Source organism: Salarias fasciatus, chromosome 10 (genome assembly GCF_902148845.1).
Source record: "Salarias fasciatus chromosome 10, fSalaFa1.1, whole genome shotgun sequence".
Classification (NCBI taxonomy): Eukaryota; Metazoa; Chordata; class Actinopteri; order Blenniiformes; family Blenniidae; genus Salarias; species Salarias fasciatus.
This window is the reverse complement of record NC_043754.1, coordinates 22,927,798-22,944,194: the sequence shown is the minus strand read 5'-3', so window position 1 is coordinate 22,944,194 and position 16,397 is coordinate 22,927,798. Positions and strand designations below refer to the sequence as shown.

The 16,397-nt window shown below is 44.7% G+C and overlaps 3 protein-coding genes and 1 non-coding gene across 8 annotated transcripts; 2 read left to right on the top strand and 2 right to left on the bottom strand.

The window, feature by feature from the left end:
- Positions 1 to 925: 925 nt before the first annotated feature.
- LOC115395821 (protein FAM122A) lies at positions 926 to 8,295 on the top strand. Of its 4 annotated transcripts, none has more exons than XM_030101483.1 (9): positions 926 to 1,718; positions 2,665 to 2,749; positions 3,138 to 3,194; positions 3,392 to 3,438; positions 3,538 to 3,595; positions 3,776 to 3,840; positions 3,923 to 3,978; positions 4,059 to 4,143; positions 4,235 to 8,295. In XM_030101483.1, exons 1-9 carry the CDS (start codon positions 1,630 to 1,632, stop codon positions 4,356 to 4,358), a joined length of 666 nt encoding a protein of 221 aa, XP_029957343.1. In that variant the 5' UTR covers positions 926 to 1,629; the 3' UTR covers positions 4,359 to 8,295. The 4 variants fall into 4 exon arrangements, with proteins under 4 accessions (XP_029957343.1, XP_029957342.1, XP_029957345.1 ...); XM_030101482.1 differs by having other exon boundaries at positions 3,135 to 3,194; XM_030101485.1 differs by lacking the exons at positions 3,392 to 3,438; positions 3,538 to 3,595.
- Positions 8,296 to 9,809: 1,514 nt separating this feature from the next.
- bacc1 (BPTF associated chromatin complex component 1) lies at positions 9,810 to 12,727 on the bottom strand. 2 transcript variants are annotated; one of them, XM_030101487.1, is made up of 6 exons: positions 12,411 to 12,720; positions 11,674 to 11,768; positions 11,434 to 11,535; positions 10,738 to 10,973; positions 10,545 to 10,649; positions 9,810 to 10,458 (listed from the first exon to the last, which is right to left on the bottom strand). In XM_030101487.1, the coding sequence occupies exons 1-6, from the start codon at positions 12,429 to 12,431 to the stop codon at positions 10,394 to 10,396; spliced, it is 624 nt and encodes a 207-aa protein (XP_029957347.1). In that variant the 5' UTR covers positions 12,432 to 12,720; the 3' UTR covers positions 9,810 to 10,393. The 2 variants fall into 2 exon arrangements, with proteins under 2 accessions (XP_029957347.1, XP_029957348.1); XM_030101488.1 differs by lacking the exon at positions 11,434 to 11,535 and having other exon boundaries at positions 12,411 to 12,727.
- Positions 12,728 to 13,198: 471 nt separating this feature from the next.
- rnasekb (ribonuclease, RNase K b) lies at positions 13,199 to 15,226 on the top strand. The gene is made up of 3 exons (XM_030101498.1): positions 13,199 to 13,456; positions 14,261 to 14,343; positions 14,654 to 15,226. Exons 1-3 carry the CDS (start codon positions 13,379 to 13,381, stop codon positions 14,796 to 14,798), a joined length of 306 nt encoding a protein of 101 aa, XP_029957358.1. The 5' UTR covers positions 13,199 to 13,378; the 3' UTR covers positions 14,799 to 15,226.
- Positions 15,227 to 15,855: 629 nt separating this feature from the next.
- Positions 15,856 to 15,928, bottom strand: trnav-uac (transfer RNA valine (anticodon UAC)). The gene has a single exon. It is a non-coding gene; the product is annotated as a tRNA-Val (tRNA).
- Between the last annotated feature and the right edge of the window lie 469 nt (positions 15,929 to 16,397).

Here is a 16,397-nt window from a genome sequence, read left to right as displayed (position 1 = left end):
CTCTTTAACCTCTTTTAGCTTCAACAACTTCAAACTTGAAAACTTTCTAGTTGTTTCTGACAGTTTGTTTGTTTTTGACAGGTTGTAAATCATTTAGTAGAGATGTTTGAGCCATTTCACCCGCCTACCCTCACTTATTTTAAAGTTATCTCAGTTTCTTTTATTTCGTTTTCCCCCCAGGCCTTTAACAGTTTAGCTGGTTTTGTTGCTTTGAGGCCATTGAAAACACAACTTTTCAGTAAAACTGCTCCTGCTCATGGGCACTATGGCTGAGATGGATAATAACAATGGCGGCCTCCAGAGGGGCATGGCTCCTTATTATGGAGCTGATAGTCAATCAGATTAATAATCTGTGTATGTTCTTGTCACTTAATATTCACAGCACGAAACAATGGCACTGTTCTACACATCTGACGTCTCTGTGTCAACAGATGTCAGTTTCCAATGTTCCTGTGTAAACCTAAAACACTTTTCTGTAACAGAAAAGCAGAAATGATGTGATTTTACTTGGATTATTGTGAAAATGCACTCCTCAACAAAACAATAAGTGTCCTCCCACTTAGCTAGCGGGTCTCTGCAGTTATCATGGAAAATGCTGACAAGATGGACGAAACTGAAAGGAAATTGTAGAAATACAGAAAAATTACAAGTCTGTACAAGTATTTCAACATTTTGAATTTGCTCAATTCATTGCAGTCAAATATATGTCAATATATGAAATCTGTAAAATGTTACTGAATATGCTCCCAAAATGTTGACATGACAACTTATATGTATATATTTTAAATATCTTTTTTTATTTTAATTTGTTTTGACTTTCAATTTGATGTGCACACAGCTGCAGTTCTCCCAGCGGCCAGAAGGCGGTGCTTTTTCCCCACCTGGCTGTGCCCAACTGCAGTTCCCCCAGCGGCCGGACCGCGGCGCTATTTCGCCGCCTGGCTCACTGGCTCTTTATTTGTTGAAGGACTATGTTGTAAAAATCTTTCAAACTGTTAATTTTTGTGGACTCCTCGGCTCTCCCGGAGCTCCGCTCGCTGGTACCGGGGCCTGAGTGACAGGCTGTCCCCGCGGACCTGCGGCCCGGCCCCGCTCGCACCGCCCCGGGCTGCTGCTTAGCGGTTTTCTGACTCTTGACTGGAGCTTCTTTTTTTTTTTTTTAATAACAGAAGTTAGCTCAACAGCTAACCCTAAAAGTCACGTCAGCTGTGCGGGGAGGAATTAAAAGTTTCCCGGAGCGGAGGGACGGCCGGCCCGGCAGCGGCGCGGCGGACTTATTAAACTTTGTCCCGGGTGTTTTTGCGCTCGGTTCGTCTTTTGAGCCGCTTTTACGCAGTCGCCAAATTGTGGCGAGAGACGGCGGCGAGTGACGCGCAGCTGCGGGTAATAAATGACGCTCCGGTCGGCAGTCACGCACGGATAAGCCGGTTATATCCGAGGGAGATGCGGTAGAGGGCGGAGGCGGCCTCGGTGTTCAGCCCGCGGACTCCGGGGGGGGCGCTCCGGGTTTGCTGCTAGCGAGGCCTGCGGGTCGGGCTTCCACCGGGCTCGAGTAGAACCCCGGCTCCGCCGTCGACAGGTCGAAGGCCGGCAGCTGGCGCCGCCGCAGCCGGGCCTGCGCGCAGCGGTATGGAGCGGATGGAGGTGGACCAGTGCGCAGGCGCGGGAGGCGGGGCGCTCCGCAGGTCCAACAGCGCCCCCATGATCACGAGTGTCAGGTCAGTGGTACTACACCAACACGAGCCACGCTGAGCCCCGTTCAGGAAACAAACTGTCAACAGAGAGCTGTGGAAGTCAGTCACAACACAAAGACTTCAAATCGGCTGAGCTGTAAATCCTAAGTAAATTGTTTCAAAACTCATCACAGTAATTACAGATGAAATAGTCATTTTAGTTATCACAACAGCTAATCAACATATATAAAAATGCCGGATGCATTTAAACAAGCGTGTATCCATCTTATTTATTAATGCATGTCATTAATAAATAGATGTTTGAAAAGCAAACAGTAAGTATTTTAGATTGGGTGTAATGATTTGTTCTAATTGCAAGGACTACTATGTATTATAGTTTGCCTTTTAATATTTTAAAGCTTCTATATTATTTCTTCTTCTATATTCTCTCTCTCTCTCTCTCTCTCTCTCTCTCTCTCTCTCTCTCTCTCTCTCTATCTATCTATCTCTATCTCTCTCACGCTCTCACTCTCCCAGAGCTTTTATAATATTTTAGAAAATCACTTTCATATGTTTGTTTTCATACTGTGTGTTTTGGTGTTTGGAAACACTTCAACCTTAACTAACTTAAAAGTATGATTACTTGAACTACTACATTTATCAGTATTGTTTGATATTAGAACTTTGATGAGTAAAAGTAACTGAAACACGTTGTAAAGCGAGGTGAATGTATAGAAATGATCTATCTGGACTGCACCATTGGTCACATTTATGATTTGTGCTGCAGAAAAAGCTGCTGACAGTTCGGTCTGACGTTACCAGTTGTTACCACTGGGTGGTGCAGTGAGTGTGTAAGGACAGACTAGAAGATACAGTGGCAGCCACAGTGGAAGTATCGGCTGTGTGAACGTTGTGTGACAGTATTGGGTGTTGAATGTTCGGTTTACCACTGCATGAACTTTCTGAGCGTGTGCTTTGTGCTCTCTGGCAGCGACGGGATGGCGGTCTTCACTCCCGTGTCGTCGGCTCGATACCGACGCAGCAGCGTGTCCATCAACCCCAGCGGCCCCTCACAGGTGTGGAACCAAGATTCAGCTTCTTTCAACAGGGACTACACTCTACTGAAATCCAACATAATTTAAATTCTTTAGAACGAAAAGGAGACTTGTTGCTGTGGCTTATTTTTTAAAGGATTATATTTATCAGTGTGATAGATTAATAACACAGTTCTACAGTGCATTAAGAGAGTATTCACAGCACTTTCTCTACATTTTGTTATGTTGCAGCCTGATTCCTAAATGGATCAAACCTATTTTTTCCTGAAAGTTCTACACACTATAACCCATAATGACAATTTTGGAAAAAGTGTTTTGAAATGTTTTTTGAAAACAACATTAAGAATTGACATGTACAAAAGTATTCACAGCCCTCTACATTTTTCCCTCTCTGTTCCCCGTCCAGCAGCTCGTCTCTCTGTCTCCGTTCTCTCTGACTGCAGACAGGCTGGAGCAGAAGAAGCAGGTGAGGACACACACACACACACACACACACACACACACACACACACACACACACAGCTGAAGATGTTGGTCACATGAACACGCCCCCAGTCCGCGAGGCATCGATCCACAGACTGGATTCGTGATGAATAGACGAACAGAGGGATTTGACATGGGTCAGAGAGATGGAGTGACGGGGTGTGTTTGTGTTGGCTGCAGGAGGAGAACATGGAGACGGCGCTCAGAGGGAGTCTGCAGAGACTCAGGTGAAGCTCCGCCACAGAGCTGCTCCTGCTCCTCCTCCTCCTCCGCCCGCCGTTCCGGGTTACAGATGTGACTAACAGCTGCTCTCTGTCTCCTCCCAGCCCGTCCAGCCTGATCCCGCTGCCTCCCGTCAGTCAGTGGCACGACCACACGTCAGTGGTGAGCATCTCCACGCCTCCAGCACGCCTGTTACAGGACGTTCGCTGACGTGATCCACGTGACGAAGCTGTTGAATTCATGAGGGAACGGCACAAGCTTCGGGTTGCAGTGCCGAGCAGGGTCTGGTTCTGCTTCAGACTGAATCCAGATCCAAACTGTTTCCGTCTTTCTCTTCTTCAGTGGTTTCCGTCGCAGGACAGCGGCGTCACGCCAAACTCGTCCCCGAGTCCAACCAGGAGGTTCAGGTTGGTCCAAGCTCAGACTCGCTGCTCTGGGAGTGTGTGCGGTTACCGTGGTTACACTGACGAGGTGTCGTTCCCCCCACAGACCCGCCGTCAGCGCCACCGTCAGGTGGCCGGCGTTAACGCCGCTCAAGAGGAAAGGTGATTCACGGCCGTTAACATCCAGTGTAGACGGACTGGACAGAACGGTTTTCTCATGTTGGTGAACCTTCTTCCCTCAGGAGGGGCGGAGTCAGACGGACCGCCAAAGAAGCTTTTTGTCGCCGGAGTAACAGACCCCGCCCACCGCAGCAGCTACACCGTCAGGTGAGTCTCACCTCAAACACACGGTCACGTCCGCTCGTCTTCTCTGTGCTGCCTCACCCTCGCTGTCCCCCCCTCCCCCTCCCCCCTTCAGCGTCTCCCAGTCGGCGGCCGACTCTCCGCCTGCCGGAGGCGCCAGTCCTCAGTCCAGCCCGCTGTCGCTCTCTCCTCCGCCGGCCTTCACGCCCTTCACCTCCCACCAGAACCCCGGACACTAGAGCACCAGCAGCTCCCCCACTTCCTCCCGCCGCTCCAATCACCTGCCAGCATCCGTGTAAGTCCCGCCTCCTCCAGCGAGCACGCGACACATGGACCCGTGGCGTTTCCCCACCTGCAGTTTGGAGGTTTGTTTTCCTCTCTGAAGATCCACACTGGTTCTGGTGGGTGGCCCGCTGGGACTTTTGCCTCCTGGATCTCTGTCTCGCTTCAGTTCTGTCGCTCTCGTTCTGACGTTGGACAGTTTCCCTCGAACCTCTTCACCAGATCAAAAATCCACAGAAGATCCGTCATCAGTATTAATCACCAGGTCACAGCAAACTGCTTTGGGGACATGCTGGTTGTGTCATCAAGCAAATGGACAAAACTACGCACAAAAACACAAAACACTTGTGGGGGTGCTGAGAGAAGGGGATTGTGGGTAATTTTAGTCAGTAACAAGTTTCAGAGGGCAGTGAGGATGATAGAAGCAAGCACAAACAGGTTTTTTTACGTCGATTTCAGAGAGACTGTAAGAATGAAATCCGGATAAAAGACAAACCAGCCTGTTGAAAGTGGTTTTACTTCTCAGGTGAGTAAAATCTCGAGACTCCAGGTCGATCCGACCAATCAGGAGCAGAGGCCGAAGGAGGACTACAAGCTTCACGTCAAGTCTTGAGTTGTAATCAAGACCTCTTCAATAATGACGGGAAGAAAAAAAAAAAAAAGATCATCGTGATCTTTCTCTGAAGAAGACGGAGATCTCTGGACGACTTAAAGATCTGATCTTTGTTAGCAGGTCGTCCTGATCAACCAGCAGGGTTAGCATTCCTACAAACCGACAAGTGAATATTTAGAAAAAAGCTTAGTCCAGATGAAGGGGGGCTGTTCTCTGGGGTTTGGAGAGTATTTGAGAGTTAGCTGGAGGAGGACTCCTGATGAGCAGACCTGGACCAGTCCAAACCCCTCGAAGAGCGGGGGGGTTCAGAAGGATCCTGATAGTTAAAGAATCGTCTGTACGCAGTGTGAAGAAGTGCTCTGTTTGTTGATAGTGTATCTATATGTGAATACTGACGTCTGAGCTGCCTGCGCGGTTTCATTGTACATATTCAACCTGCAGCCGGTCGCACCGCTCTTCTTCCTCCCCGCCGGGTTCAATCCACCCTCACTCTGTTGGCCTGAGGAAGACTTTGTGTGTTTCTCCAACTAGAACCAGTGTTACAGACTTCACCCACTAATTGATCACTGTCAAACTTTGCCAACAAACTGTTAGGCTTGGGTGACATTTTTTTAATTTTTTTAATTTGAGCCATGGAAAAGTGTCAACACACGGCTACAAAGGGACTCGGCTTCCTTGATTCTCCAGATTCCAGTTGGATACGCCCACAGTGGGATTTTAACGGTCATTTTGATTATGGCACAAATCGTACTGGACAGATTCTCCTGTCAGTTGTGTAAGCTCCTTTGGAAAGTTCCGAGGCATCTTAACGTTAGCTGGTGTGTTAAACCTTTTCAGTTTTTAGTACCAGAATCGGTCCGCTGCACAACAGTGAAACAAAGGTTTCGAGCATCAGTCTGCTTGATGTCATTTTGCACATATCCTCCACATTAAGTTACAAACTGTGACGAAATGTTGGTCTAATTCTTGTACCGTGTCGCGCCGGCCCAAATATATTTGATGATTGATTGTAAAAACCTGTGGAGCCTTCGAGGGAGCATGACTGCAGTGACGATCTAGTGCTTTACTGAAAGATATTTTGCGCTCAAAAGAAAGCAGCAACTTCGCAGAAGGCATCTTGAGTGTGACTGAGTCTATTCTGAACCATTTAATGAGTATCTTAACTGGAAAATAACAATAATGTAAAATAGTCTGAGACCCAGGACAGAATTGATTGTCCACCAGGAATGTTTTGTTTCACCTGTTATTCATCCAACATAAGTCAGAAACTGTCCCATTTCTGTCGGAAACACCGATGGAAAAACCATCCAATGCGAATCGGAATCCAACCAACACCTACAGAATGGGGAAGGAACAATTACTCGCTTGTCAGAAACTACATGAGTCCACTGGAACTATTTGAAACCTTCAACCAACAACTCCCCTCAAATAATGAGGACACACCCACTTCCCATTCACCTTTAGACCACAATCAGCAAACCCTCTTGATGCTTCATTTTGGCGAACGTCAAAACAGTCCTTGCTCCCTCTGAGGCTCCACACGAGGGTCATTCCAGGTCCAATCAGCACATTTCTGTCTCTTGACTAAACTCTATGTACATCAGGTCTTCGAACCGCAAGCGTGTAACTTTTCAGCTTTTCATCCTTCAATTAGCAGAAGAACCAGTTTCAAGGCTATCGAGAGTTTTCAGGCTAAACGTGACGGCACAGATATGTGTCATCTGCGTAAAAGTGTACATTTCTGTCACTTCAGGCAACCAGTGGGCGTCTCATAATGTGAAACAATCCCTGAAAGCTGATCGTTTTCCATGCTTGTCGTTCGATCTGCAGATGTCCTTCATAAAAACATAAATGAGGCAGGTTCTGATTTCACTCAATGACCCATCGATCCGTTAGAGACGGAGCACAAAGACGACCCGGAGTCGGCTCTGCTCACATGTTTGCACAGTTTTCTACTTCCTCTCATCGTTGTGCCTGAACGTACCGGAGGAGCGCCGTCCTCCGTCACCACTTTGCACAGTGTTCGTTCGAGAATTGCTGTAATGTTTTGCTGCTTTTCCTTCTTTTCATGTGAAATTTGTTGCTTTATTTCTCGGCTCGTTGCGTCTCTGAGAGTCCGTCCCGATTCCAAAGCATGAGATTAAACTCCTGAACGTGTGATCAGTTATCTATGTTCTCCAACTCAATGCAGAGAGGAACCGATGAGAAGTGAGCAATACAACGCACAAGTAAAAAAAAAAAATTAAATGTGCACAGAATTCAGTTATTTGTTGATGATCACAAAGGAGAACCAAACTCGATTGAAGCCAAAGGCACAAATAACAACAACCAAAGTTTGCAATAATTCCAACGTTTAATCAATAAATTCATGAACCTTTTTTTTCACAGTTACAATTTTAAAAATCACTTCAATTCAGCTTTAACTGAAATCCCCATATTTTGTGCAATAATTTTATGTTTCTCAGTTTTCAGAAATCCTATGGGGTCAAAATATTAAATAGTGGCGCTTCACTTTTTTTATTGTTAGTTTACTGTCCAGTAGTTTTAGCGGATCACTGTTAACAAGCACAGCATCAGATATCCATCGCTTATTACAAAAGAATAAAAGAAAAGGAACATTGAATACATTTTCACTTGTCTTTTTATGTGATTGTTTTTTTTTTTTTTTTAAATTCATGACATTTTGTGCACTAAATTTCAAGAACTCTGTTTAAAACTGGTACAACAAATTCTCACGGTGTTCCACAGGGCTCGATTGTGGGAGCACTGAGATTCGAATGGCCCTTTGGCTAAGCCCTGCCCACAAATGCAATACTTGCCAGAACTGGTCATTCTGAGTGTAAAACCCTGCAGAAGAGCATGAGATGACCGTTAGGCCTGTAGCTTACCTGGCGGATGTTAGATGAGGCTTCTCCGCCCTGATTTGGGATCTGAGGGATCTGCAGTCGTCACAGCAGCAGCAAACGCTGCAGCTGAACTGTTAGAAACAGTAACCAAGGGGGGCGTGGCTTAGCCAGACGTCCATTGACAATTTCATTATTATTTTCTGATAAAATTACGCGAATTATTGGATAAAAGCTCTTGACTGTGGCTTATTTTTTAAATACCAGAAAATTTAAATTTGATAAAATTTCTTAAATTCTGAAATTATCCCAAAATGTTGTGTTTGGCTTATTTTTACAGTCCACATGCCAAAAAAAAAAAAAAAAAAAAAAAGCTCACCAGTCTCTTCTGGACATTGAATAACAAAACACAACAATGGTTCCGACTCCTGGTAGCGACTCTAGAAAACCCGGCATCTCCGGTTTCATGTTCTGGTTTGATTTGTCCAAAAATGAAAATCTTGTGGCACTTTAAGAGGTTTTCCAAAGGCAGGAAGTGGACGGACGTCTCGGAGCCGCGGCGACTTGCCGTCATCGCTGTACAGACACCAGCTGTAGCTTTAAGACCATTGTCTGTGTGCACTTCCCAGTTTGCACTGTGTTGTCGGCATGTCGCGTCGACCCGCTCGGCTCCTCGTACCAACCTAAAAGTCTTCGTTTTAAGCCAAAAAATTCTTCGGCAGAAATTTTTCCTGCAGGTTTTTTCCTCCTCATAATAACCAAACCTAAAAATTTTTTCTATCATTCTTTTATCCGATGCACAATATCGTCTCGGCTTACACATTCTCAGCTATTGCGTTATTTTTTTAGAAAACGCCTCCAATCACTTTGGAGCGTCATTAACGAACGTACGGAGAAAACTGGCAATCGTATGAAACGCAGTCGATCGCCCGGCGTGTTTCAGTATTAAAGCTGAGCTGCACCTCGACGGACACCAAGTCAAAATTTTACAGGCAGCAGCACAGTACCTTACCTTTTATTTTTCATCATCTGAAGATAACAACAGATTTTTGTTAGAAAAAGCTAAGTCAAACTTTATCAGTTTTTTTTCTTCCTCAAAAAACAAATTAGTATTTATTCACGCCTCTGATGCCAAAACGGATTTTTCTTACGATGGCGAATTAGCTCATCATGTCACGAAAATTAAAAAAGAAAAAAAAAAGCAACTCACATTCCTGACACATTTTACTTTTTTTTTCCTTTAATTGAGCACTTTAATATTTTTTCTTCCCCCTTGGAAACAAAAAAGTTTGGTTTAACGGATCAAATTCGGGTTTATTGACATTTTTTCTTCTTTTCTTTTTTTTTTTTGTTAAAAAAGGGCTGTGGGATATTTTGAGGAGGAGCTCAAAGGGAAACGACGCACACTGATGGAAACAGTCACAGATTTATTTCACACTGTAAATTGTTTTTCGTTTTTTTTTTTTTGTTTTTTCTTTTTGGGACAAATTTTCAACAGACGAGACAATTTATTTTTCTGCTGGAGTGAAAAAAATGTTCTTGTTCGCTGGTGTTTGTCAAAAAACGGCGCAGAATGACTTTTGAATGGAAACAATTCATGTACACAGTATAAATACATACATACATTATATTGTATATTAAATGATCAATAAAAAGAATCTGTACCTTCTTATGAGAGAGTTTTTATTCAGTCTGAGCCTGATTTCCTTAAAAAGCAAGTTAATGTTTCAGTTCCTGGTAAAGAACCACGGCAGAACTGCAGTAGGACGACAGACGTGACTATTATCAAGTGTTTATTTATAGTAACTTGTTACTAGTTACTGCTGAGAAACAGTAACTAGTTGGTAAAGTTCGTGTTAAGAATGGTGACTTGGCTGGGTTGTTAGTGTTACAGAAGATCACCTGTCGTCTGGATAGAAAGAGGTTGAAGTTTTAAAACATGGAGACAATCATCAAACAAGAGAAATTATCTTTATTTCACATCATTGAAAAGTTTTGTTTTTTTAAACACCAGTCATAAACAACACAAACTCAAAGTCAAACCTGCGACTTTCCAACAAGAAGAAACTATTTATGGACTTCAGGCGACGAACTCCGGGAGGTGGAAGGAATCAAGTAAAAAGCAGAAAACTAAGAAAACTCGTCAGACTTAAGCTGAAGGATTCTCGCCTGTTTTTTCTCAAGAATTCCAGAATTCCTCTAAAGAAAGTCTCTGATCTCTGCGGACACGCCCACTTCCACTTAGGAATATAATTCATTAAGATTATTTCAGCTTCAAATAAAAATGTTTGGAGCGGGTTTGTTTCCATATTTAAAAGTGGACATCACAAGGTTTTTGAGGATCAGAAGTCTCTCAGGAGGAGGAAGACGTCTGGAGACGAAGGAAACAAACAATTTATGGAATTCAGGCAACGTGTACAAGAGATCCAAACGTTTGGAGTGAAAGAAGCAGAACGGCAGGCGAGGGAGACGTCGCCCGATTCCTCCGACGTCCTTCCTTCAGTCAACCGACTGGTGCGCGCGTGGAGGTCAGAGGTCAACGGGAGAGCAGAGGGAGGTCACTGGAGTTCATGATGAGGCTGGAGTCCAGGTTCAGACTCTCTGCAGGAGGACAGCGCCACGCGTCGCGTCAGCAAACCCATAACGCACCACAACTCCGAGACGGTCAAACCTGTCTGCTCGCTCACCTTGGTCGAAGTTCAGCTTCTTACTGGACGAAGAGTCTCCCAGGCCTTCGATGTCCACCAGGTCGCTGTTCACGTCCGAGTCATTGAGCGCGCTCAGTGTGACGTCTACACACACACACACAAACAAACACGGGAATGACGTCACACGGCGATCAAACAGGAAGTACGACGACTTTCGGTTTGTTTTTCTAACCTGCTGTCTTCTGTTTCTTGATGGGCGGGGCCATGGAGGGGCTGTTCTGCATCCCCGTCGCCACGACGACCTGCGAGGTCGGAACGGCGATCATGGCAGGAGTGGCGGCGGGGGCCGGCGCCGGCGCCATGGGGACAGCGGCGGCCTTCTTCACCGTCTTCTTGGGCGACTCGGAGGAGATGGGCACCCGGCTGTCCTCGTACAGCTTCCTCTTCACCGTGCTCTTAATCTGAGCCCTGCAACACAGCGGCGGGCGGCAGGTAAACAACAACAACAAGCAGGGTAAACGACAACAACAGCTCGGAACAAGCTCAGAAACTTGTAAACCACAGACTCTTCCCCAGGGACATGAGCTATGAAGCGGGATTAACGTGCCCGGGATGAAATGCTCCGATAAAGCGTTCACTGAGCACCTTCCAGAACTGGTTCTTCACTTGTTCCCAACTCTGTTTAGCTTTCATCCTGGACGACATGTCTGAATCCTTCGTGTTTTTGGAGAATCACTGTCTGATCTGAGCTGCCCTGCAGGGTTTGTGCGCGCACTGATCACTGGAGAACCCGGGGTTGAACCCGGGGTCAGTCCAGACAACGCAGGGATATCTCAGTGATGTTAAGTCCGCTTCATAGCATCGGCCTCGGGACGGAGGTCAAACACAGACACTTCTCCTGGACTACAGGTAGGGTGTGATGTCTCACACTGTGCGTTCTTTGATCACCGTGCTGATGTTGTTGAGGTCGTCTCCAAAGCGACGCACAGCGAGACGCAACATCTCGATCTCCGTCTCTGTCCACTTGGCCCTGAGAGACACTCGACGTCAGACAGAAGCAGAGACTGCAGACCTCACACTCACGATCCATGTCTACGCCACAGTGACAGCGGTGTGCAGGCGGTGTGTGAGGACGGGTGTGTGAGGTGGCGGTCTGCGACGGTCTCACCCTGCAGGGCTGGAGTCCGACACCGGGTGGAGCTGCATCGTCAGCTCGCCCAGTTTGGTGAAAGCGGCTCCAGCTGCAGAGAAGATCTCCCCCACCTGCAGGAGAGCATTATAGGATCAGGTTTCAAAATATCCTGATAGAATAAAATCTAAAAGAAAGAAGGGATGTCCTTCTGTTCTGGGAACTTTGTCCTAACTTACATTTTACAGTGCTTCATTGTTTACCTCCACACGTCTGTCTGATTACAATATTTTTTCATGACAGTAAACCACAATCTTGGTTTTCATGAATCCATCTCTGGACTACGACTGAAAAGATTCATCAAGTGTCAAACATGTTGATTACAGTCCGGGATGAAAACTGAAATAATGGGGGGGGGGGGGGGGGGGGGGCAAATAAAGCAGAACCATCTGCTATCTTCTAGATACTTTGATTGAAATACGTCATGTAATACAGTAATACAACAATAATAATTACTGAGGGCTGATCGATTTAATGCTGGGCTTGTGTTTAACCGGATCTGCTATTATTTTCAGCCGAATCTGAACACAAAGTATAACGTTTAACGAGACATGGCATTACAGCACATTACCGGACGTCTGAAGTCGTATTTTAATGGAGTGTTAAATTGGCAGATTTCTGAATGGAGCTCTGCACGCTGTTCTCGGACCAGCCCTCCAGAAGTTTGAGTTCGAGGCTCCGATGTGAGATCGAATCGCCACCAGGTGAGCTCTTACCTTCGCGGAAGCTGACGTCATGTCGGAGACGCAACCTCGGTTCTGTTTCTTTTTACGTTGACGATTTCCTGAGACGCAAAAAATAAACAAACAGCCAGCTAGCAGCTAGCTAAGGTTAGCTGCCGTGACGTTGGCGCGCCGAAAGCTTTCTGGGAGATTCTGTGTCCACAGAGAAAGGACGTTAGAAAAAAAAAAGACTGATCCCGTGGAAGAAATGTGTCAATTCGACTTTGCTTAATGGATTATTCACATGTTTAGAGGGCGGTAATTAAACAAACGTTTTACAACAAAGGTTCATAGAATAAAGAAAGCGTTTCGCGACTTTCTGAGTTGAATATTATTGGTCAGTTTCAGCGGAAAAGAGGCGGGGCTTGTTTGTAAGACGAATCTGATTAGTCCGTGTTACGTTCCGAAGCTCTCCGAACTTGTGCGGCTTAACGACGTGCGCACTCATTGGTTGGCTGAAGGATTTAGTAGGCGGGACATATTGGATGGAAGGTTTGATTGGTGGCCGAAGTTGCCTGAATGAAGTCGAAGCGAGTATATAGAGTAATCGCTCACGATTGGTCAGTTTCAGGGGGGAAAGGCGGGACTAGTTGGTAGGACAAATGATTGGTCGTTGCACCGTCTAGAGGTTTTCCAAGGAGAACCGCTGATTGGTTGGTTGTGGGGGTGGAAGGCGGGATATGTGACTCAGAAGTTTTGATTGGCCTGGAGTGCTGTCTCACAGTACTTGTCTATTGAGCTTTTCCTGATAAAGTAGGCGGGTTCTATCAATTCAGACGATTTGATTGGTGCTTGCAATGCGGATTACGATTTCTACCGAACTGTGCCGACTGAAGCCGAGGTTGAAGGATCAGCTGACCGCGGAGCCGCGTCCTTCGATGGGACTGTGTGTGGATTAGATTTAGGTTATAAATTATTTGTGGACCTTCCGGACTGACCCCTGGAACCCTCCGGACACCGACATGCCGTCGCTGTTGTTCTGCGGGCCGAAGATGGCCGCGTGTGGGATCGTGATCAGCATCTGGGGCGTCATTATGCTGGTATGATCCTCCGTGCGGGAACCGACTAGCTCCTGGATAAACTGACTCACTGACGCTTGAACAGTCGTCTAGATGATCTTGTTCTCAGTGATAGCGCATCTCGGAGACATTCAGAACACATTTTATTCAGAGTTTGTTTAGTCTATTGATATTAACGTGGAATTTCATGTCTAACTGGCAGTTCTTTTCCAGGAAATAGACGGTGCCATCAGGCCGCTATGTATTTACTGTGGTCCTTCAGACATTGAATTAATGCTGTTTGACTGTCCTTTCGAGCTGCTGTCACGTGAAACCGTCTAATGTTTCTCTCAGATATTCCCAGTTAAATTGTTTCTCTTTAATTCAACACGGATGTTATGAAAAAGCTTAACTAAGGTTTATGCAGTTACTGGTCTTCACGTTCATGAGTAATGTTTTCATCCAATATCATGTTTCTTTCCCTAACCTTGCACTTTGTCACTTCTTCCAGGTGAAAGCAATGTTGAGGTTTATTATAATAACTCTAATGTCAACCTTGAAACAATCTGACGTGAATATTCCAAAAATAGGAACTTGTGCCTTGTGATAGAACTGTTACTAAAGAGAAACATCTCAAGATGAAATGCAGAAGTTACCAGATGTGGTGTGTATGATGAATGGTTAAATTCCTCTTCAGGGAGTCATGTGACACTTTGGAAGAGGAAGTCAGAATTGTCCATCTGAGAATGACTCTGACAAGACGTTTTGAGACAGATTTATGTCTTTATCAGTTCACAGGAAACAAAAACTGTCCCGCCACTTTGATTTCTTTTGTTGTTGTTTTAGGCCATGTTGGGGATTTTCTTCAGCGCCAAGTCGGCCGTGCTGATCGAGGACGTGCCGTTCACCGAGGAGGACATCCGGGAGGAGTGAGTGTCCGCCGCCGCTCACTTCCTTTAGATCACCTCCTGTCTGCCTACAATCACTTCCTGTTGTTTTTTTGTTTGTTTTTTATGTCTTTTTTCATTAGAGTGCAATATACATGACTCATAACTCATATATACGCTGAGTGCTTAACATTACAACACAAACAAACGCTTCAAAATGGAAGAAATAAGGAGATAAGAAAAGAAGATAAAGAATCTACTCAGTTTCTGCTTTTAGGGGGAGCTGTTCACCTTCCAGTGAGAAAAAATGTCGGTTTATTCCTCTTCCCATCTCCCTCTTCCTGTCCCGCAGTAAAAACCCTCCCCAGAACATCTACAGTCTCTACAACCAGGTCGGCATCAACTGCTTCATCGCCGCCGCCGTCTACGTGGCGGTCGGCGCCGTCTCGCTCTGTCAGGTGCGGCTCAACAAGCGCCAGGAGTACATGGTGACATAGGAGCTGACCTCTGACCTGTGACTGCCCACCGCCTCTCCGTGGAGCCTGAGTTTGGTTTTGTGGAGATTAAGGAAAAAGGGGGGCGGGGCCAAGCTTGGATTATTTATTTTGAATTTTAAATGTTTATTGTTGTTCACTGTTTTCAGATGAAATGTGATATAATTCTTTTGATTGGGTGTTTTTTTTTTTTTTGTGAACGTGACCAAACACACACACTCACACACACACACACACACACACACACACACACACACACACACACACACACATATCCATGTTATGTAACAAGGCAATGCGTGACCGACATTAAAACACAAACTGTTACATGAGGATCAAAGTTTGTTTGTTTGGGTGGAATTTAAAGTGTTAATGTGGTAAATTGCTCGTCTGGAGGATCGCTGCAATAAAACATCTGAAAACAAACCAAACTGCAGTCTTCTTCTTTCATTATAAATTGAATTGATTGAAAGTCCTTTATTTGTCCCACAGGGGGGAATAGCAGTGTTTCAGCAGCACAGAGAAAAGAAATAAATAGAAATGTGAACATTTACAAAGCTCAATCGTACAAAGTATAATTTGAATATAAATTTAGGACAGATATGATTTAGTAACAGATATAAACTAACAGACATAATTAAATATAATTTAAATATAAATTTAAGACAGATACAATTAAATTACAGATGTACACTAACAGATATATATTAATTATAATTTACATCCGAGTACTGTATAAGTGAAAATAAAAATCAGGGAACAACCCTTTCATTTCTCATTTGCCTGATTTGAAATTCTTCTCATATTTACTTTAATCTTAAAGGTTTATAGTACATATGAAAATGTGAAGCTTCACTGTACATGAATACATTCTCTTTTTATTTTGATTCTTTGTAGGAAGTGTTTCCTGGGAAGGGTTAAAGATTAATATAACACAGAAACCGATTTGACATAAACCCACTGCTCTCCATGTGCAGATATCCAGTTATTTTCGTAAGAGTTTTCGAACTGTTTGATACGGAAAGAAAACTGCACATCTCATTGGAAAAACAAAAAGCGATGGTTCCACTGGGGCTCGAACCCAGGACCTTCTGCGTGTAAAGCAGACGTGATAACCGCTACACTATGGAACCAGATGACGTAGGATGCGGTGACATCACCAATATTTCATTATTACTTTGGTCCATTCCTATTGATAGAATTTTTCTTTCATCATGTAATGCAACATTACCTTCGCGGTGCCGTCACTTCCGGTTCACCTGGTCAGGCACTCCGTGAAAACAAACCCATGTGGTGTGTGTGGCGCATCTGGTGCATCATCACTGCTTCTGCTGTTCTACTGAATCTTTATATTTGTCTAATGCAAACATGCATGCATGCATAAATGAACATGTATGTATGCAATGCATACACAAATACATACATAGAGAAATATACAATTTTCATATAAAAACATGTTGAAGTTTGTGATATACAATTGATTAATATGATTGGGTAGGAATAACCTGGCTAGACAGTATAATATTACCATTTGAGTAAATAAGACAAAACTGTGATTTTCACCTCAATCCAACCAGCATCGCTGAGATCATGTTTAGAACA